The 22,033-nt window shown below is 48.4% G+C and overlaps 2 protein-coding genes across 2 annotated transcripts in view; both read left to right on the top strand.

The window, feature by feature from the left end:
• Positions 1 to 9,978, top strand: part of WDR25 (WD repeat domain 25) — a 92,366-nt gene extending 82,388 nt beyond the window's left edge. The window contains exon 7 of the mRNA XM_077466812.1: positions 9,071 to 9,978. Coding sequence (XP_077322938.1) covers positions 9,071 to 9,292 — 222 coding nt within the window. The 3' untranslated portion in view covers positions 9,293 to 9,978. The remainder of the gene's footprint in view (positions 1 to 9,070) is intronic.
• Positions 9,979 to 10,098: 120 nt separating this feature from the next.
• On the top strand, positions 10,099 to 20,300 carry LOC143956467 (uncharacterized). The gene has a single exon (XM_077466647.1). It carries the CDS (start codon positions 16,041 to 16,043, stop codon positions 18,093 to 18,095), a length of 2,055 nt encoding a protein of 684 aa, XP_077322773.1. The 5' UTR covers positions 10,099 to 16,040; the 3' UTR covers positions 18,096 to 20,300.
• The last annotated feature ends 1,733 nt before the right edge of the window (positions 20,301 to 22,033 follow it).

The raw sequence follows: 22,033 nt of genomic DNA, 5'->3' as shown, positions 1-22,033 counted from the left end.
TTTGTTCCTCGTTGGGTGGTGTATGATTTGTTCCTCGTTGGGAGGTGTATGATTTGTTCCTCGTTGGGAGGTGTATGATTTGTTCCTCGTTGGGAGGTGTATGATTTGTTCCTCGTTGGGTGATGTATGATTTGTTCCTCGTTGGGTGATGTATGATTTGTTCCTCGTTGGGAGGTGTATGATTTGTTCCTCGTTGGGTGGTGTATGATTTGTTCCTCGTTGGGGGGTGTATGATTTGTTCCTCGTTGGGTGGTGTATGATTTGTTCCTCGTTGGGAGGTGTATGATTTGTTCCTCGTTGGGAGGTGTATGATTTGTTCCTCGTTGGGAGGTGTATGATTTGTTCCTCGTTGGGTGATGTATGATTTGTTCCTCGTTGGGAGGTGTATGATTTGTTCCTCGTTGGGAGGTGTATGATTTGTTCCTCGTTGGGAGGTGTATGATTTGTTCCTCGTTGGGGGATGTATGATTTGTTCCTCGTTGGGAGGTGTATGATTTGTTCCTCGTTGGGTGGTGTATGATTTGTTCCTCGTTGGGAGGTGTATGATTTGTTCCTCGTTGGGTGGTGTATGATTTGTTCCTCGTTGGGAGGTGTATGATTTGTTCCTCGTTGGGAGGTGTATGATTTGTTCCTCGTTGGGAGGTGTATGATTTGTTCCTCGTTGGAGGTGTATGATTTGTTCCTCGTTGGGAGGTGTATGATTTGTTCCTGGTTGGGAGGTGTATGATTTGTTCCTCGTTGGGTGGTGTATGATTTGTTCCTCGTTGGGAGGTGTATGATTTGTTCCTCGTTGGGAGGTGTATGATTTGTTCCTCGTTGGGAGGTGTATGATTTGTTCCTCGTTGGGAGGTGTATGATTTGTTCCTCGTTGGGAGGTGTATGATTTGTTCCTCGTTGGGGGGTGTATGATTTGTTCCTCGTTGGAGGTGTATGATTTGTTCCTCGTTGGGAGGTGTATGATTTGTTCCTCGTTGGAGGTGTATGATTTGTTCCTGGTTGGGAGGTGTATGATTTGTTCCTCGTTGGGGGGTGTATGATTTGTTCCTCGTTGGAGGTGTATGATTTGTTCCTCGTTGGGGGGTGTATGATTTGTTCCTGGTTGGGAGGTGTATGATTTGTTCCTCGTTGGGAGGTGTATGATTTGTTCCTCGTTGGGTGATGTATGATTTGTTCCTCGTTGGGAGGTGTATGATTTGTTCCTCGTTGGGAGGTGTATGATTTGTTCCTCGTTGGGAGGTGTATGATTTGTTCCTCGTTGGGGGATGTATGATTTGTTCCTCGTTGGGAGGTGTATGATTTGTTCCTCGTTGGGTGGTGTATGATTTGTTCCTCGTTGGGAGGTGTATGATTTGTTCCTCGTTGGGTGGTGTATGATTTGTTCCTCGTTGGGAGGTGTATGATTTGTTCCTCGTTGGGAGGTGTATGATTTGTTCCTCGTTGGGAGGTGTATGATTTGTTCCTCGTTGGAGGTGTATGATTTGTTCCTCGTTGGGAGGTGTATGATTTGTTCCTGGTTGGGAGGTGTATGATTTGTTCCTCGTTGGGTGGTGTATGATTTGTTCCTCGTTGGGAGGTGTATGATTTGTTCCTCGTTGGGAGGTGTATGATTTGTTCCTCGTTGGGAGGTGTATGATTTGTTCCTCGTTGGGAGGTGTATGATTTGTTCCTCGTTGGGAGGTGTATGATTTGTTCCTCGTTGGGAGGTGTATGATTTGTTCCTCGTTGGGTGGTGTATGATTTGTTCCTCGTTGGGAGGTGTATGATTTGTTCCTCGTTGGAGGTGTATGATTTGTTCCTCGTTGGGAGGTGTATGATTTGTTCCTCGTTGGAGGTGTATGATTTGTTCCTCGTTGGGAGGTGTATGATTTGTTCCTGGTTGGGAGGTGTATGATTTGTTCCTCGTTGGGAGGTGTATGATTTGTTCCTCGTTGGGTGATGTATGATTTGTTCCTCGTTGGGTGATGTATGATTTGTTCCTGGTTGGGTGATGTATGATTTGTTCCTCGTTGGGAGGTGTATGATTTGTTCCTCGTTGGGAGGTGTATGATTTGTTCCTCGTTGGGTGGTGTATGATTTGTTCCTCGTTGGGAGGTGTATGATTTGTTCCTCGTTGGGAGGTGTATGATTTGTTCCTCGTTGGGTGGTGTATGATTTGTTCCTCGTTGGGAGGTGTATGATTTGTTCCTGGTTGGGAGGTGTATGATTTGTTCCTCGTTGGGTGATGTATGATTTGTTCCTGGTTGGGAGGTGTATGATTTGTTCCTCGTTGGGAGGTGTATGATTTGTTCCTCGTTGGGAGGTGTATGATTTGTTCCTCGTTGGGTGGTGTATGATTTGTTCCTCGTTGGGAGGTGTATGATTTGTTCCTCGTTGGGAGGTGTATGATTTGTTCCTCGTTGGGAGGTGTATGATTTGTTCCTCGTTGGGTGGTGTATGATTTGTTCCTCGTTTGCTGATCTAAGATTTGTTCCTCGTTGGGAGGTGTATGATTTGTTCCTCGTTTGCTGATCTAAGATTTGTTCCTCGTTGGGTGGTGTATGATTTGTTCCTCGTTGGGTGATGTATGATTTGTTCCTCGTTGGGTGATGTATGATTTGTTCCTCGTTGGGAGGTGTATGATTTGTTCCTCGTTGGGAGGTGTATGATTTGTTCCTCGTTGGGTGATGTATGATTTGTTCCTCGTTGGGAGGTGTATGATTTGTTCCTCGTTGGGAGGTGTATGATTTGTTCCTCGTTGGGGGGGTGTATGATTTGTTCCTCGTTGGGAGGTGTATGATTTGTTCCTCGTTGGGAGGTGTATGATTTGTTCCTGGTTGGGGGGTGTATGATTTGTTCCTCGTTGGGAGGTGTATGATTTGTTCCTCGTTGGGAGGTGTATGATTTGTTCCTCGTTGGGGGGTGTATGATTTGTTCCTCGTTGGGGGGTGTATGATTTGTTCCTCGTTGGGAGGTGTATGATTTGTTCCTCGTTGGGAGGTGTATGATTTGTTCCTCGTTGGGAGGTGTATGATTTGTTCCTGGTTGGGTGATGTATGATTTGTTCCTCGTTGGGAGGTGTATGATTTGTTCCTCGTTGGGAGGTGTATGATTTGTTCCTCGTTGGGAGGTGTATGATTTGTTCCTCGTTGGGAGGTGTATGATTTGTTCCTCGTTGGGGGGTGTATGATTTGTTCCTCGTTGGGAGGTGTATGATTTGTTCCTCGTTGGGAGGTGTATGATTTGTTCCTCGTTGGGAGGTGTATGATTTGTTCCTCGTTGGGTGATGTATGATTTGTTCCTCGTTGGGAGGTGTATGATTTGTTCCTGGTTGGGAGGTGTATGATTTGTTCCTCGTTGGGAGGTGTATGATTTGTTCCTCGTTGGGAGGTGTATGATTTGTTCCTGGTTGGGAGGTGTATGATTTGTTCCTGGTTGGGAGGTGTATGATTTGTTCCTCGTTGGGAGGTGTATGATTTGTTCCTCGTTGGGGGGTGTATGATTTGTTCCTCGTTGGGAGGTGTATGATTTGTTCCTTGTTGGGGGTGTATGATTTGTTCCTCGTTGGGAGGTGTATGATTTGTTCCTCGTTGGGAGGTGTATGATTTGTTCCTGGTTGGGAGGTGTATGATTTGTTCCTCGTTGGGAGGTGTATGATTTGTTCCTTGTTGGGGGTGTATGATTTGTTCCTCGTTGGGAGGTGTATGATTTGTTCCTCGTTGGGAGGTGTATGATTTGTTCCTTGTTGGGGGTGTATGATTTGTTCCTCGTTGGGAGGTGTATGATTTGTTCCTCGTTGGGAGGTGTATGATTTGTTCCTTGTTGGGGGTGTATGATTTGTTCCTCGTTGGGAGGTGTATGATTTGTTCCTCGTTGGGGGGTGTATGATTTGTTCCTCGTTGGGTGATGTATGATTTGTTCCTCGTTGGGAGGTGTATGATTTGTTCCTCGTTGGGAGGTGTATGATTTGTTCCCCGTTGGGAGGTGTATGATTTGTTCCTCGTTGGGAGGTGTATGATTTGTTCCTCGTTGGGAGGTGTATGATTTGTTCCTTGTTGGGGGTGTATGATTTGTTCCTCGTTGGGTGATGTATGATTTGTTCCTCGTTGGGAGGTGTATGATTTGTTCCTTGTTGGGGGTGTATGATTTGTTCCTCGTTGGGTGGTGTATGATTTGTTCCTGGTTGGGAGGTGTATGATTTGTTCCTGGTTGGGAGGTGTATGATTTGTTCCTCGTTGGGTGATGTATGATTTGTTCCTTGTTGGGAGGTGTATGATTTGTTCCTGGTTGGGAGGTGTATGATTTGTTCCTGGTTGGGTGATGTATGATTTTGTTCCTGGTTGGGTGATGTATGATTTGTTCCTGGTTGGGAGGTGTATGATTTGTTCCTGGTTGGGAGGTGTATGATTTGTTCCTGGTTGGGTGATGTATGATTTGTTCCTCGTTGGGAGGTGTATGATTTGTTCCTGGTTGGGTGATGTATGATTTGTTCCTCGTTGGGAGGTGTATGATTTGTTCCTGGTTGGGTGATGTATGATTTGTTCCTCGTTGGGTGATGTATGATTTGTTCCTCGTTGGGAGGTGTATGATTTGTTCCTCGTTGGGGGGTGTATGATTTGTTCCTCGTTGGGAGGTGTATGATTTGTTCCTGGTTGGGAGGTGTATGATTTGTTCCTCGTTGGGAGGTGTATGATTTGTTCCTCGTTGGGAGGTGTATGATTTGTTCCTCGTTGGGAGGTGTATGATTTGTTCCTCGTTGGGTGGTGTATGATTTGTTCCTCGTTGGGAGGTGTATGATTTGTTCCTCGTTGGGAGGTGTATGATTTGTTCCTCGTTGGGAGGTGTATGATTTGTTCCTCGTTGGGAGGTGTATGATTTGTTCCTCGTTGGGAGGTGTATGATTTGTTCCTCGTTGGGTGGTGTATGATTTGTTCCTCGTTGGGAGGTGTATGATTTGTTCCTCGTTTGCTGATCTAAGATTTGTTCCTCGTTGGGTGGTGTATGATTTGTTCCTCGTTGGGTGATGTATGATTTGTTCCTCGTTGGGTGGTGTATGATTTGTTCCTCGTTGGGAGGTGTATGATTTGTTCCTCGTTGGGAGGTGTATGATTTGTTCCTCGTTGGGAGGTGTATGATTTGTTCCTCGTTGGGGGGGTGTATGATTTGTTCCTCGTTGGGAGGTGTATGATTTGTTCCTCGTTGGGAGGTGTATGATTTGTTCCTCGTTGGGAGGTGTATGATTTGTTCCTCGTTGGGTGGTGTATGATTTGTTCCTCGTTGGGAGGTGTATGATTTGTTCCTCGTTGGGAGGTGTATGATTTGTTCCTCGTTGGGTGATGTATGATTTGTTCCTCGTTGGGTGGTGTATGATTTGTTCCTCGTTGGGAGGTGTATGATTTGTTCCTCGTTGGGTGGTGTATGATTTGTTCCTCGTTGGGGGGTGTATGATTTGTTCCTCGTTGGGAGGTGTATGATTTGTTCCTCGTTGGGTGATGTATGATTTGTTCCTCGTTGGGTGGTGTATGATTTGTTCCTCGTTGGGTGGTGTATGATTTGTTCCTCGTTGGGAGGTGTATGATTTGTTCCTCGTTGGGTGATGTATGATTTGTTCCTCGTTGGGTGGTGTATGATTTGTTTCTCGTTGGGTGGTGTATGATTTGTTTCTCGTTGGGAGGTGTATGATTTGTTTCTCGTTGGGTGGTGTATGATTTGTTTCTCGTTGGGTGGTGTATGATTTGTTCCTCGTTGGGGGTGTATGATTTGTTTCTCGTTGGGAGGTGTATGATTTGTTCCTCGTTGGGTGGTGTATGATTTGTTCCTCGTTGGGTGATCTAAGATTTGTTCCTCGTTGGGGGGTGTATGATTTGTTCCTCGTTGGGAGGTGTATGATTTGTTCCTCGTTGGGAGGTGTATGATTTGTTCCTCGTTGGGAGGTGTATGATTTGTTCCTCGTTGGGTGGTGTATGATTTGTTCCTCGTTGGGAGGTGTATGATTTGTTCCTCGTTGGGTGGTGTATGATTTGTTCCTCGTTGGGTGGTGTATGATTTGTTCCTCGTTGGGAGGTGTATGATTTGTTCCTCGTTGGGAGGTGTATGATTTGTTCCTCGTTGGGTGGTGTATGATTTGTTCCTCGTTGGGAGGTGTATGATTTGTTCCTCGTTGGGAGGTGTATGATTTGTTCCTCGTTGGGTGGTGTATGATTTGTTCCTCGTTGGGTGGTGTATGATTTGTTCCTCGTTGGGAGGTGTATGATTTGTTCCTCGTTGGGTGATGTATGATTTGTTCCTCGTTGGGTGGTGTATGATTTGTTTCTCGTTGGGGAGGTGTATGATTTGTTCCTCGTTGGGAGGTGTATGATTTGTTCCTCGTTGGGAGGTGTATGATTTGTTCCTCGTTGGGTGATGTATGATTTGTTCCTCGTTGGGTGGTGTATGATTTGTTCCTCGTTGGGAGGTGTATGATTTGTTCCTCGTTGGGTGATGTATGATTTGTTCCTCGTTGGGTGGTGTATGATTTGTTTCTCGTTGGGGAGGTGTATGATTTGTTCCTCGTTGGGAGGTGTATGATTTGTTCCTCGTTGGGTGATGTATGATTTGTTCCTCGTTGGGTGGTGTATGATTTGTTCCTCGTTGGGTGATGTATGATTTGTTCCTCGTTGGGAGATGTATGATTTGTTCCTCGTTGGGTGATGTATGATTTGTTCCTCGTTGGGAGGTGTATGATTTGTTCCTCGTTGGGGGGTGTATGATTTGTTCCTCGTTGGGAGGTGTATGATTTGTTCCTCGTTGGGTGGTGTATGATTTGTTTCTCGTTGGGGAGGTGTATGATTTGTTCCTCGTTGGGAGGTGTATGATTTGTTCCTCGTTGGGTGGTGTATGATTTGTTCCTCGTTGGGTGATGTATGATTTGTTCCTCGTTGGGTGGTGTATGATTTGTTCCTCGTTGGGTGGTGTATGATTTGTTCCTCGTTGGGAGGTGTATGATTTGTTCCTCGTTGGGTGGTGTATGATTTGTTCCTCGTTGGGTGATGTATGATTTGTTCCTCGTTGGGAGGTGTATGATTTGTTCCTCGTTGGGAGGTGTATGATTTGTTCCTCGTTGGGAGGTGTATGATTTGTTCCTCGTTGGGAGGTGTATGATTTGTTCCTCGTTGGGGGGGTGTATGATTTGTTCCTCGTTGGGAGGTGTATGATTTGTTCCTCGTTGGGGGTGTATGATTTGTTCCTCGTTGGGTGGTGTATGATTTGTTCCTCGTTGGGTGATGTATGATTTGTTCCTCGTTGGGAGGTGTATGATTTGTTCCTCGTTGGGAGGTGTATGATTTGTTCCTCGTTGGGGGGTGTATGATTTGTTCCTCGTTGGGTGGTGTATGATTTGTTCCTCGTTGGGAGGTGTATGATTTGTTCCTCGTTGGGTGGTGTATGATTTGTTCCTCGTTGGGAGGTGTATGATTTGTTCCTCGTTGGGAGGTGTATGATTTGTTCCTCGTTGGGGGGGTGTATGATTTGTTCCTCGTTGGGTGGTGTATGATTTGTTCCTGGTTGGGGGGTGTATGATTTGTTCCTGGTTGGGGGGTGTATGATTTGTTCCTCGTTGGGTGATGTATGATTTGTTCCTCGTTGGGGGTGTATGATTTGTTCCTCGTTGGGAGGTGTATGATTTGTTCCTCGTTGGGAGGTGTATGATTTGTTCCTCGTTGGGAGGTGTATGATTTGTTCCTCGTTGGGGGGTGTATGATTTGTTCCTCGTTGGGAGGTGTATGATTTGTTCCTCGTTGGGAGGTGTATGATTTGTTCCTCGTTGGGAGGTGTATGATTTGTTCCTCGTTGGGAGGTGTATGATTTGTTCCTCGTTGGGTGATGTATGATTTGTTCCTCGTTGGGTGGTGTATGATTTGTTCCTCGTTGGGAGGTGTATGATTTGTTCCTCGTTGGGTGATGTATGATTTGTTCCTCGTTGGGTGGTGTATGATTTGTTCCTCGTTGGGAGGTGTATGATTTGTTCCTCGTTGGGAGGTGTATGATTTGTTCCTGGTTGGGAGGTGTATGATTTGTTCCTCGTTGGGAGGTGTATGATTTGTTTCTCGTTGGGGAGGTGTATGATTTGTTCCTCGTTGGGAGGTGTATGATTTGTTCCTCGTTGGGAGGTGTATGATTTGTTCCTCGTTGGGAGGTGTATGATTTGTTCCTCGTTGGGGAGGTGTATGATTTGTTCCTCGTTGGGGGTGTATGATTTGTTCCTCGTTGGGAGGTGTATGATTTGTTCCTCGTTGGGGGGTGTATGATTTGTTCCTGGTTGGGGGTGTATGATTTGTTCCTCGTTGGGGGTGTATGATTTGTTCCTCGTTGGGAGGTGTATGATTTGTTCCTCGTTGGGAGGTGTATGATTTGTTTCCTCGTTGGGAGGTGTATGATTTGTTCCTCGTTGGGGGGGTGTATGATTTGTTCCTCGTTGGGTGGTATATGATTTGTTCCTCGTTGGGAGGTGTATGATTTGTTCCTCGTTGGGAGGTGTATGATTTGTTCCTGGTTGGGAGGTGTATGATTTGTTCCTCGTTGGGGGGTGTATGATTTGTTCCTCGTTGGGTGGTGTATGATTTGTTCCTGGTTGGGGGGTGTATGATTTGTTCCTCGTTGGGTGGTGTATGATTTGTTCCTCGTTGGGAGGTGTATGATTTGTTCCTCGTTGGGAGGTGTATGATTTGTTCCTCGTTGGGGGTGTATGATTTGTTCCTCGTTGGGAGGTGTATGATTTGTTCCTCGTTGGGAGGTGTATGATTTGTTCCTCGTTGGGAGGTGTATGATTGGTTCCTCGGGGGGTGATCTAAGATTTGGACCTCGTTGGGAGGTGTATGATTTTTTTCCTCGTTGAGGGGTGTATAATTTGTTTCTCGTTGGGGGGGTGTATGATTTGTTCCTCGTTGGGAGGTGTATGATTTGTTCCTCGTTGGGTGGTGTATGATTTGTTTCTCGTTGGGGGGGGGGGGGGGGGGTGTATGATTTGTTCCTCGTTGGTTGTGTATGATTTATACCACATTTGGTGGTGTATGATGGGGATGATACTCTCACTAATCTCTGTTCTTGCCTCTTCTAGGTTGAGGGGTTCTCTGTGGGATGTGAGGTGTCCCCCGATGGGTCACTTATCGTCACGGGAAGTTCGGACGGCTCCGTGTATTTTTACAATTATCACACTTCCAAGATGATCAGATCGCTGCCTGGTGACGGCACCGCGTGCGTCAGCGTTTCCTGCCACCCTGTTCTCACCTCCCTGCTGGCCACGGCTCATTGGGATGGACAGATCCGAGTCTGGCAATAGCCGTATTGTGACCCCGACCACCTGACTGTATGACCACGCCCAGCCAAAGCCACCTTCCTGTAGTGAGGACGGATTGTGTATCTACTGTCCCAGAGATCACCCTTCTCCCCCTGGTGGTCAGAGAACAGAATGTTTTGTATGGAATAAGAGCCGACACGTTCCGGCAGACACTTCCCTTCATCAGGGCGCATGTGTATATGTGTGTATATATATATATATATATATATATATATATATATATATATATATATATATATATATATATATATACACATATATGTGATCTCATAACAAGCAGAGGGCAGGGGAGACAGGAGGGGTCTGGAAGAGGACCTGTCACCTGCCAATACTATGAAAATGTAATAAACTAAATGCAAAAAAAAACAAGAAATCTTTTCCTGAAGACATATTGTCGGTCCGATAAAGAATTGTACAAATCTCATGTGACATAAAAATTATTTCTAAACATTTTGCCTGAATGGACTTCCTCAGGGGGTGGGGGGGGGGGGGGACTCAGCTCCTGAGGAAGTCAGTGCAGACAGAACACTCAGTGGGCGGGGCTTGGTGACATCATCATGTTACCAGGAAGTGATCAGCTGCTGATTCTCCTGGAAGGTGATTGGTGCACAGGATGTCAGTCTTTGTTTCATCTTTGAATAAATTGCTTTGATGGTTTTACACAAGAAGAGACTCTTCATGATGCTTCATCTGAAAGAGGATGGGGGGGGGGAGGGGAGTCCTAGAAGAGGAGTGGAGTGGACTTTATTATGGGATGTCCCTGGTGAGGAAATTAAATCAGATCTTCACCCCTACATTGTCCTCCAATCATCTCCAGCTTCCTCTGAAGAAGACCCCACACATTGAATTCTAGGACACGGAGTCACTATGACCTGTCGGGAGGCACTGCTGTGTCACACATTTCAGAGAGCCCCCTCTCTCACTTCCTCTTGTAGATTTCTCTCACTTCCTGTTTGATGAATTTTTTGTCACAGTGACCGGAAATCTCTTTTGTTTTGTTTTTTTGCCCCTGAACCCAACTCAATAGAAGTGGATGTCTCCAGAGACTTTCTTCAGAGTTCAGGGGCCGCCCCACACCTGAGTGCAGAAGAATCGTCTTCAGGAAAAAAACAAACGTGGAAAAACTGTGTAAACGCAGCTGAGCGCGAGCCACGTTTATCGCTTGGGTGTTTATTCAATGGCAGGGGCTCTGCCCAATGAAATGAATGAACTCCAAGCACTTAATGCAGCAATGACCCGGCACCGGTTTATAGTTTTTCTGCTGCCAGGAGAGTTCTGTTTAGGGGTGACCAGTGTACTGGCAGCCTTACAGATCCTCTGATGTCATAAAAACCAGACAGAGGTTCTAATCCTCTCCTGGGGATGACTTGACATTTCGCCGCATTGTCTACGCCCCGCCCCCTGCTATGTGTACAATGCGGGAAGGATGTGCTCATGTTGGAGAGGTCGGGGGATGCTCCTCCACTGTTCTGAGTTTCCAACCCGCTCATCTGATTGGCAGACAAAACCAGTGAAACTGCCCCAGCAGGGGGTCATTCCTCCGGACCTCCAGTATACAGCTCAATCAGTCAACGATCGACCCCACCCAGTGTCCCGGCAACCCCCTCCCACCCCACCCCCTACCAGCGAAGAGCTTCTGCACATCACACACTAATCTCCTCCGAGAATCACTCATCCATATCTGATGTCCTTCAATCTATTCTGCATGAAATCGCTTCTTTTCTTCCTCCTTAGGATTGGCTCCCAAACATCTCCTTTTCCCCCCTCACTTCCATTTGTTTGGAAGAAGCAATTTGTTAGATGTGGCCATGTGTACTGCTCTGTAGTATAGTCCTTAGATCATGCTCCATTCTCCATAGTCCTCAGACCATATCCCATTCTCCATAGTCCTCAGACCATATCCCATTCTCCATAGTCCTCAGACCATATCCCATTCTCCATAGTCCTCAGACCATACTCCATTCTCCATAGTCCTCAGACCATACTCCATTCTCCATAGTCCTCAGACCATATCCCATTCTCCATAGTCCTCAGACCATACTCCATTCTCCATATTCCACAGACCATACTCCATTCTCCATAGTCCTCAGACCATACTCCGTTCTCCATAGTCCTCAGACCATATCCCATTCTCCATAGTCCTCAGACCATATCCCATTCTCCATAGTCCTCAGACCATATCCCATTCTCCATAGTCCTCAGACCATACTCCATTCTCCATAGTCCTCAGACCATACTCCATTCTCCATAGTCCTCAGACCATATCCCATTCTCCATAGTCCTCAGACCATACTCCATTCTCCATATTCCACAGACCATACTCCATTCTCCATAGTCCTCAGACCATACTCCATTCTCCATAGTCCTCAGACCATACTCCGTTCTCCATAGTCCTCAGACCATACTCCATTCTCCATAGTCCTCAGACCATACTCCATTCTCCATAGTCCTCAGACCATACTCCATTCTCCATAGTCCTCAGACCATATCCCATTCTCCATAGTCCTCAGACCATACTCCATTCTCCATATTCCACAGACCATACTCCATTCTCCATAGTCCTCAGACCATACTCTGCTCTCCATAGTCCTCAGACCATATCCCATTCTCCATAGTCCTCAGACCATACTCCGTTCTCCATAGTCCTCAGACCATACTCCGTTCTCCATAGTCCTCAGACCATACTCCGTTCTCCATAGTCCTCAGACCATACTCCGTTCTCCATAGTCCTCAGACCATACTCCGTTCTCCATAGTCCTCAGACCATACTCCGTTCTCCATAGTCCTCAGACCATACTCCGTTCTCCATAGTCCTCAGACCATACTCCGTTCTCCATAGTCCTCAGACCATACTCCGTTCTCCATAGTCCTCAGACCATACTCCGTTCTCCATAGTCCTCAGACCATACTCCGTTCTCCATAGTCCTCAGACCATACTCCGTTCTCCATAGTCCTCAGACCATACTCCGTTCTCCATAGTCCTCAGACCATATCCCATTCTCCATAGTCCTCAGACCATATCCCATTCTCCATAGTCCTCAGACCATACTCCGTTCTCCATAGTCCTCAGACCATACTCCGTTCTCCATAGTCCTCAGACCATACTCCGTTCTCCATAGTCCTCAGACCATACTCCGTTCTCCATAGTCCTCAGACCATATCCCATTCTCCATAGTCCTCAGACCATACTCCGTTCTCCATAGTCCTCAGACCATACTCCGTTCTCCATAGTCCTCAGACCATACTCCGTTCTCCATAGTCCTCAGACCATACTCCGTTCTCCATAGTCCTCAGACCATACTCCGTTCTCCATAGTCCTCAGACCATACTCCGTTCTCCATAGTCCTCAGACCATACTCCGTTCTCCATAGTCCTCAGACCATACTCCGTTCTCCATAGTCCTCAGACCATACTCCGTTCTCCATAGTCAGACCATACTCCGTTCTCCATAGTCCTCAGACCATACTCCATTCTCAATAGTCCATCTCGGGAGCAGTGGAGAGAGGGTGGCTACCATCCTACATTCAGGGGGACCACAACACGGAGGACGAATGTAGCCACCCTCTACCAGTTAGTCTGATCCCAGCAGCAGAGGTTGAAAGCCATAAGAGGGACTTCCCTGAGACCACAGATTGGAGTAGAATGGATTTGGTGTCACTGTGACAGCGGCTCAATCATGTTTGTGGCATTCCCCCCCCCCTTTGTCAGTGATAGCGGGAGAAGCAGATTGATATTTAATAAAATGAACTGCGTCAGCTCTTTCCATATCTGTGCGCTGTGTCACCTTCGGACCCGTATACAGAACTTTCCGCACCAGAGGAGACATTGAATTCTGGTGTAGAATGGAAGGCTGACCTCACAGAGGACCCGTCACCCCGAACTGGAGGAATCTTCTTCATCCTGATACTCTATCTGACAATCTTTGTAAATATACAGCCTATATCTAATAAATCTCCACATTGATCAGCCCTTCCCCCCACTGATCAGGCCTCTGGTTTAGGCATCGGTCACATAGTCTGTTTTTTAGCACCGATGAAGGCGGGGTGCTGACCCCCCTCCGAAACGCGTCGGCTGTTAGAACATAAAAATTCTGTACAAGCCGGTGTGGCGCTCCCAACCTTTTAAAACTTCAACAAACTCCTCTGGGGGTCCAGCACAACCCCAAAGTTGCTGGTGAGCAGCCTCTAGGACCACAAACCACCCATCGCATCTCCATAAGGTTCAGTGCTCCCACATCGCAAAGAGTTCAGGAATATACAAAATGTTCCCAACCAAGGAGAAAAACCATCAATGTGCATCGCTATGAATGCCGTTATTCTATTCCTGAGATCCGCCTGGGTCCTGTGATCACTTTTCTATAGAGATTTCCAGAAATGAGGATCAGGATGACGGACCCAGTTTGGGGTAAAAGGTCTGCTATAAGTCGAGGTGAGCAGTAATACAGATGGGGGGAGGGGTAGCTACCTAATGCAATCCCCGTACTTCTGCCAAGACACCCGAGCAACAGACGATTAGAGGGGAGGGGACAACCCCCCCCCCCCCAAATTCCCCATCCTAGCACAAATACCCCCAATCATCCCTACTAGCACAAATCCCTTCCACTCAAAGAAAAAATTACCCCCCCCCACATCACCTTTTCTAGACCCCTACGAATCCCCCCTCCGAGCACAAATCCTCTTCCCCGTCATCCCTTACAAAACATATCCCCCTAAATCACCAATCCTAGCACAAATACCCCTCCCCCCAATCTCCCCAAACCCCTCCCCCACCTCACACCCCTCCTGTTCACCCTTTTGTCCCCAGCCTTGTCAGATTTACATCCATCACTAAAATTTCATTAAATTTTTTGAGATTTAATGTAATTTCAAGCGACTTTTAATTACTATTAATCCATGGGGATCCCGCCATGGAGGTCTTTGTCCAGGTACTTCCTGTTATAGGGTGACAACCCTGTGTCCCTGTCTCCCAGTTGTGCCCCTGTGTTGTCACCCCAGTGATCCCGCCATGGAGGTCCTTGTCCAGGTACTTCCTGTTATAGGGGGACAACCCTGTGTCCCTGTCTCCCAGTTGTGCCCCTGTGTTGTCACCCCAGTGATCCCGCCATGGAGGTCCTTGTCCAGGTACTTCTTGTTATGGGGGGACAACCCTGTGTCCCTGTCTCCCAGTTGTGCCCCTGTGTTGTCACCCCAGTGATCCCACCATGGAGGTCCTTGTCCAGGTACTTCTTGTTATAGGGGGACAACCCTCTGTCCCTGTCTCCCAGTTGTGCCCCTGTGTTGTCCCCCCAGTGATCCCGCCATGGAGGTCCTTGTCCAGGTACTTCCTGTTATAGGGGGACAACCCTCTGTCCCTGTCTCCCAGTTGTGCCCCTGTGTTGTCCCCCCAGTGATCCCGCCATTGGAGGTCCTTGTCCAGGTACTTCCTGTTATAGGGGGACAACCCTGTGCCCCTGTCTCCCAGTTGTGCTCCTGTGTTGTCACATGCTCCCATGTTGGAGAAACGACAGACAGCCAACCCATTGCACAGGTGTGGTCCGCTGTTGTCACCACTGGTAGGCGCAGTGATGTGTTGCCATTGCTGGAGCCTGTGCATGTAGATGGGAAGTGGCTGAAGGAAGCTGGAGGAGATCAGCAGCAATGAGCTAAAAAAAAAGGATGAAAAATTTCTCACCCAGTTCTGGTTTCCATCTGCTTTACATTACACTTTACATCTGATTCAGTGGAAACAAAACCGCTGAAAACTCTTCCCACTGAAAATTTCTCATAAATCTACTGGGGTCCCCCGATATGACCCCCCCCCCCCATTGTTGTCTATGGTGACTTTGGAGGGGCTCAGATATTAGAAGAGAATTCCTGGGCTGTATCGGTCCTGGCTCCCTGACGAGGCGGCACAAGGCCAGGAAGAGTGACGTTGTTTAGAGAGTAAAGATCCGTGACTCACTTTGTTTCACCATCTGCTGGAGAAAATCCCCCAAGACACCGAGGAGGACAAACAAACAGCAGGAGCGCCGACTTCAATCACAAGGAAAGAACGTGCGCTGGCTGCACTGACTGCCTCATCAGAATTCTATTACTGCAAAACAAACGCTATCAAAGGAGAGGCCGGGGTTGCCCTGGGAGACGAGGCTGGCCAGTGATTTGAAAGCCGTGACATTTGCCGGCATTAGATGATGACATTTCCTTGTCTAATGAGATCCGACGTCTCAGCAGAGCAGTCCAGTGCTGAGAACCGCGCATGCCGCGTCCATGGAGGCCGATTTACTGAACACATTGTGTGACAAGCCAAGTACTCTTATTTCATCCGCACTGGACTGGATCATTGCGTTCATTGCTCATCTCCTTTAGTAAATCGACCTCGCTGTGCTAAATTATGTGTAAATTCACGGCAACGTATGGCAGTCTATGTAGTGTTCTGCCGTGACAATCCAATACACCAGAACAGTAAGTATTGATGGACCTGCGTTGTGTCGAAGGTTTCAGTAACCGCCCAGAACACTAAGGTACGAAGGGGGCCTTAAAGCAGAATTAAAGGCGCTGTAGGTCCTCGTACAGCACTTGCTGATTTCGGCCGACTTTCTTCTGTGCCCTCCAGCAATGGAAGGTTTGCACTCCCCTTCATCGCTCCATCTGCTGCTGTCGCCATCATCTCATGGACCACTTTCCCCTTCATCGATCCATCCACCACTGCTGCCATCTTTTCCGGGTCCTCTCTCCTCTTCATCGATCCAGCAATGCCGCCATCTTCTCCTGGTCCGCTCTTCCCTTCATCTATCCATCCACCACTGCTGTCATCTTCTCCTGGTCCGCTCTTCCCTTCATCTATCCATCCACCACTGCTGTCATCTTCTCCTGGTCCACTCTCCCCTTCATCGATCCATCCACCACTGCTGCCATCTTCTCCTGGTCCACTCTCCCCTTCATCGATCCATCCACCACTGCTGCCATCTTCTCCTGGTCCACTCTCCCCTTCATCGATCCATCTACCACTGCTGCCATCTTCTCCGGGTCCACTCTCCCCTTCATCGATCCATCTACCACTGCTGCCATCTTCTCCTGGTCCACTCTCCCCTTCATCGATCCATCCACCACTGCCGCCATCTTCTCCTGGTCCACTCTCCCCTTCATCGATCCATCCACTACTGCCGCCATCATCTCATAGACCACTCTACCCTTCATGGATCCATCCACCACTGCTGCCATCTTCTCCTGGTCTGCTCTCCCCTTCATCGATCCATCCACCACTGCTGCCATCTTCTCCTGGTCCACTCTCCCCTTCATCAATCCATCCACCACTGCCGCCATCTTCTCCTGGTCCACTCTCCCCTTCATCGATCCATCCACCACTGCTGCCATCTTCTCCTGGTCCACTCTCCCCTTCATCGATCCATCCACCACTGCCGCCATCATCTCATAGACCACTCTACCCTTCATGGATCCATCCACCACTGCTGCCATCTTCTCCTGGTCTGCTCTCCCCTTCATCGATCCATCCACCACTGCCGCCATCTTCTCCTGGTCCACTCTCCCCTTCATCAATCCATCCACCACTGCCGCCATCTTCTCCTGGTCCACTCTCCCCTTCATCGATCCATCCACCACTGCCGCCATCATCTCATAGACCACTCTACCCTTCATGGATCCATCCACCACTGCTGCCATCTTCTCCTGGTCTGCTCTCCCCTTCATCGATCCATCCACCACTGCCGCCATCTTCTCCTGGTCCACTCTCCCCTTCATCAATCCATCCACCACTGCCGCCATCTTCTCCTGGTCCACTCTCCCCTTCATCGATCCATCCACCACTGCTGCCATCTTCTCCTGGTCCACTCTCCCCTTCATCGATCCATCCACCACTGCCGCCATCATCTCATAGACCACTCTACCCTTCATGGATCCATCCACCACTGCTGCCATCTTCTCCTGGTCTGCTCTCCCCTTCATCGATCCATCCACCACTGCTGCCATCTTCTGGTCCGCTCTCCCCTTCATCGATCCATCCACCACTGCCGCCATCTTCTCCTGGTTCGCTCTCCCCTTCATCACTCCATCTGCTTCTGCTGCCATCTTCTCCTGGCCCGCTCTCCACTTCATTGATCCATCCACCACTGCCGCCATCTTCTCATGGACCACTCTCCCCTTCATCGATCCATCTACCAATGTCGCCATCTTCTCCTGGTCTGCTCTCCCCTTCATCCACCACTGCCGCCATCTTCTGGTCCGCTCTACTCTTCATCGATCCATCCACCACTGCCGCCATCTTCTCCTGGTCCGCTCTCCCCTTCATCACGCCATCTGCTGCTGCCGCCATCGTCTCATGGACCACTCTCCCCTTCATCGATCCATCCACCACTGTCGCCATCTTCTCCTGGTCCGCTCTCCCCTTCATCCACCACTGCCGCCATCTTCTGGTCCGCTCTACTCTTCATCAATCCATCCACCACTGCCGCCATCTTCTCCTGGTCCGCTCTCCTTTTCATCACTCCATCTGCTGCTGCCGCCATCGTCTCATGGACCACTCTCCCCTTCATCGATCCATCCACCACTGCTGCCATCTTCTCCTGGTCTGCTCTCCCCTTCATCGATCCATCCACCACTGCTGCCATCTTCTCCTGGTCCACTCTCCCCTTCATCGATCCATCCACCACTGCCGCCATCATCTCATAGACCACTCTACCCTTCATGGATCCATCCACCACTGCCGCCATCTTCTCCTGGTTCGCTCTCCCCTTCATCACTCCATCTGCTTCTGCTGCCATCTTCTCCTGGCCCGCTCTCCACTTCATTGATCCATCCACCACTGCCGCCATCTTCTCATGGACCACTCTCCCCTTCATCGATCCATCTACCAATGTCGCCATCTTCTCCTGGTCCGCTCTCCCCTTCATCCACCACTGCCGCCATCTTCTGGTCCGCTCTCCCCTTCATCGATCCATCCACCACTGCTGCCATCTTCTCCTGGTCCACTCTCCCCTTCATCGATCCATCTACCACTGCTGCCATCTTCTCCTGGTCCACTCTCCCCTTCATCGATCCATCCACCACTGCTGCCATCTTCTCCTGGTCCACTCTCCCCTTCATCGATCCATCCACCACTGCCGCCATCATCTCATAGACCACTCTACCCTTCATGGATCCATCCACCACTGCTGCCATCTTCTCCTGGCCCGCTCTCCACTTCATGGATCCATCCACCACTGCCGCCATCTTCTCATGGACCACTCTCCCCTTCATCGATCCATCTACCAATGTCGCCATCTTCTCCTGGTCCGCTCTCCCCTTCATCCACCACTGCCGCCATCTTCTGGTCCGCTCTACTCTTCATCGATCCATCCACCACTGCCGCCATCTTCTCCTGGTCCGCTCTCCCCTTCATCACTCCATCTGCTGCTGCCGCCATCGTCTCATGGACCACTCTCCCCTTCATCGATCCATCCACAACTGTCGCCATCTTCTCCTGGTCCGCTCTCCCCTTCATCCACCACTGCCGCCATCTTCTGGTCCGCTCTACTCTTCATCAATCACTCCACCACTGCCGCCATCTTCTCCTGGTCCGCTCTCCCCTTCATCGATCCATCCACCACTGCCGCTATCGTCTCATAGACCACTCTCCCCTTCATCGATCCATCCACCACTGCCGCTATCGTCTCATAGACCACTCTCCCCTTCATTGATCCATCCACCAATGCCGCCATCGTCTCATGGACCACTCTCCCCTTCATTGATCCATCCACCAATGCCGCCATCGTCTCATGGACCACTCTTCCCTTCGTCTAACCTTCCACCACTGCCGCCATCTTCTCCTGGTCTGCTCTCCCCTTCATGGGTCTATCCACCACTACCACACCTGGCTCTGTTCTTGGCATGATACCGATGTTTGGGGTGTGCATTTATGATGTGCATGTGCCCCAAAAATACGTTTCTTGGGCCACATCTGTATCTTTCTTTTATAATATCATACAGTACAGGGTATTCATAGACCCTGGACCATCGGGTGATAGGACAATGGCAAAGCTTTGAGGACAGGCCCCCTAAGGGCCTTCCATATCACCAAGACCAGTCCCCCTGCACAAGAAGAGAGAGCAGAGGTATGGGAGGGGCCAGCAGGCTCCACCCACTACAGAAAACTAAAGAAGCGGGTGGAGACGTGACCAGTCTCCCTGCACAAAGAGAGAACCGAGCTGTGGGAGAGGACCAGCAGGCTCCACCCACTACAGGAGGGGGCGGAGACCAGACCAGTCCTGCACAAGGAGAGAGATCAGCAGTGGGCGGTCTTTATTACAGGAAGTCTCACACTGGATGACGGCACAAATCTGGGAGAAGATTCCAGAAGAAGTCACATGACCGATGGATTTATTATCTCGGAGTTCACTTAACTCAACTGTTCATTGAGAAGACAAATGGTAAAAGTCTGCTGTAAGCTTTCTTAGTAAAAATCCCAGCATCCTTTGCAAATTGCGTATGCGGAGGTTCCATGTCATAATTGTTAATCTGTGTAAAATGTTTAGTTCCCAAATGATTAATATATAGTATATAAAACCTAATCTGTAAACCTCCAAAATAAAAATAAATAAATGAAAATGCTTAATATTCATTAAAGTTTCCAAACAAAGTAGCAGGTTTTTCATGTAGAGTAAAAAGACTAAAGTCTTACCTGGTAGGTGGCTTTTAACTATCATTCCGCCATTGATGTTGCCCATCTGCCCTGTTTGGTGTATATTCAGCTGCTATTGTCCTCCTCTTGCCTATGTGACCTAAAACTGAGCCGTGTATATGCAGGTCATTGGGATTAAAGATACCTACAGGTACAGACCAGTCATACCTGGCTCACCATCAGTGTCCCAGTTCATCCCAAAGGTGATCAGTTGGGACGAGGTCAGGGCTCTGTACAGGACATTCGAGTCCCTCCACACAAAACTGGTCACACCTTGTCTCTGGACATCGGATTTCAAAACCCATGGCCTTTATTATGGAGTTCCCAATGGTCATTTATATTGTGTTGCCCCCTTTCCTGCCCCCCCCCCCCCCCCCATGGCCACTAACATACCCTACTTTGCAGCTATAATATCCTCCACTTTTCTAGGAAGACTTTCCACAAGATTTTGGAGGATGTCTATGGGAAATGAGCCCATATGGGAGGTCATGTACTGATGTTGGATGAGAAGACCTGACTTACAGATTGATGCCTCACTTATTGGGCACCAAATAAATCACAGTTCATCCCAAATGTGTTCAGTAGGGATGAGGTCAGGGCTCTGTGCAGGACATGCAAGTTCCTCCATCCCTAACTGGTCAAACCATATGTTTATGGAGCCGACTCCACTGAATAGTTGGCTTTTTTGTGTCTCTAACATCCTCCACTCATCCAGAAAGACTTTTCATAAGATTTTGGAAGGTGGCTGGGAATTTGTGTCCATTTGTGTGGTCAGGTACTGGTGTTAAATGAGAAGACCTGGCTTCACCATCACCATTCCAATTCACCCCAAAGGTGTTCAGTAGGGCTCTGTAGGGGACACTTGAGTTCCTAAACACCAAACTGGACAGACCGTGTCTTTATGGAGCTGGACATCTCATTTATGAAATCCATGGCCATTATTATGTAGTGCCCCTATAGCCATTATTATGTAGTGCCCCTATAGCCATTAATGTGTCATTGCCACACCCATGGTTATTAACAGTTATCCTCCTTTGTGGTTATAACATCCTTCATTATCTGGTTACATTTTTCACAAGATTTTGGAGGGTATCTGTGGGAATTTGGCCCATTTGTGAGGTCAGGTACTGATGCCGAATGACAAGACCTGGCTCACCAATCCATCCTAAAGGTGTTCAATATGGTTGTGGTCAGGCACTGATATTGGGTGAGATGACTTATGCCACGTATACACGAGCGGACTGTATGGCATACTTAGTCCGTCATACAATCCGACGGACAGTCCGTCATACTTTCGAATGAACGGACTTGACCACACACGGATGCACAAACAGTCCGTCGAAAGCTTGCGCGATGACGTGTACAGCACGTACGACGGGACTAGAAATAGGAAGTCCAATACACAGCAAAGCACCCTTCCGCCGTGTAAATCCTTTCTGGGCATGCGCCATTCTTAGTCCGTCGAACTAGCCTACTGACGAGCGGATTGTCCGCTGAAACCAAAGTACGACGGACAGAATTTCGAAAAATCCGAAATACTTAGTCCGCCAGACTGCACGCTGAAAAAGTCAGCTGAAGCCCACACACGAGCGGACTGTCCGCTGAAATGTGTTTCGACGGACTAAGTACGCCATACAGTCCGACCGTGTGTACGCGGCATTAGAACACTGTTAATGTTCCAGTTCATCTCAAAGGTGATCAGTAGGAATGAGGTCAGGTGATCAGTAGGGATGAGGTCAGGTGATCAGTAGGGATGAGGTCAGGGCTCTGTACAGGACACTTGAGTTCCTCCACACCAAACTGGTCACGCCATGTCTTTATGGAGTTGACTTTATACATGGGGGGCAGTCATGCTGGAACAGAAAAGGGTCTTCCCCAAACTGTCACCACAAGGTAACAGAAGAAGACAATTGTCTACAATGCCTTTGTGATGGAGGATTACCAGGACCCTTCACTGGAGACAGCTGAACCCCATCATTGGAGGGGATTCCACATTCTCTCACCCATATGGTAGATGTGAAGGTCAGGTGTCTACAAATGTTTGGCCATATACTATATGTAGACATTAAAGAG

This window comes from Lithobates pipiens, unplaced genomic scaffold, assembly GCF_037356315.1.
Source record: "Lithobates pipiens isolate NorthernLeopardFrog02 unplaced genomic scaffold, aLitPip1_a1.2 Scaffold_37, whole genome shotgun sequence".
Lineage (NCBI taxonomy): Eukaryota > Metazoa > Chordata > Amphibia > Anura > Ranidae > Lithobates > Lithobates pipiens.
Note: the sequence above shows the minus strand (reverse complement) of the source record. Positions and strands in the feature narration are given on the sequence as shown.

Bases quoted from the DNA above. Each gene is read 5' to 3' on its own strand.
- LOC143956467 (XM_077466647.1), top strand. From the start codon at position 16,041: ATGCCGCCATCTTCTCCTGGTCCGCTCTTCCCTTCATCTATCCATCCA.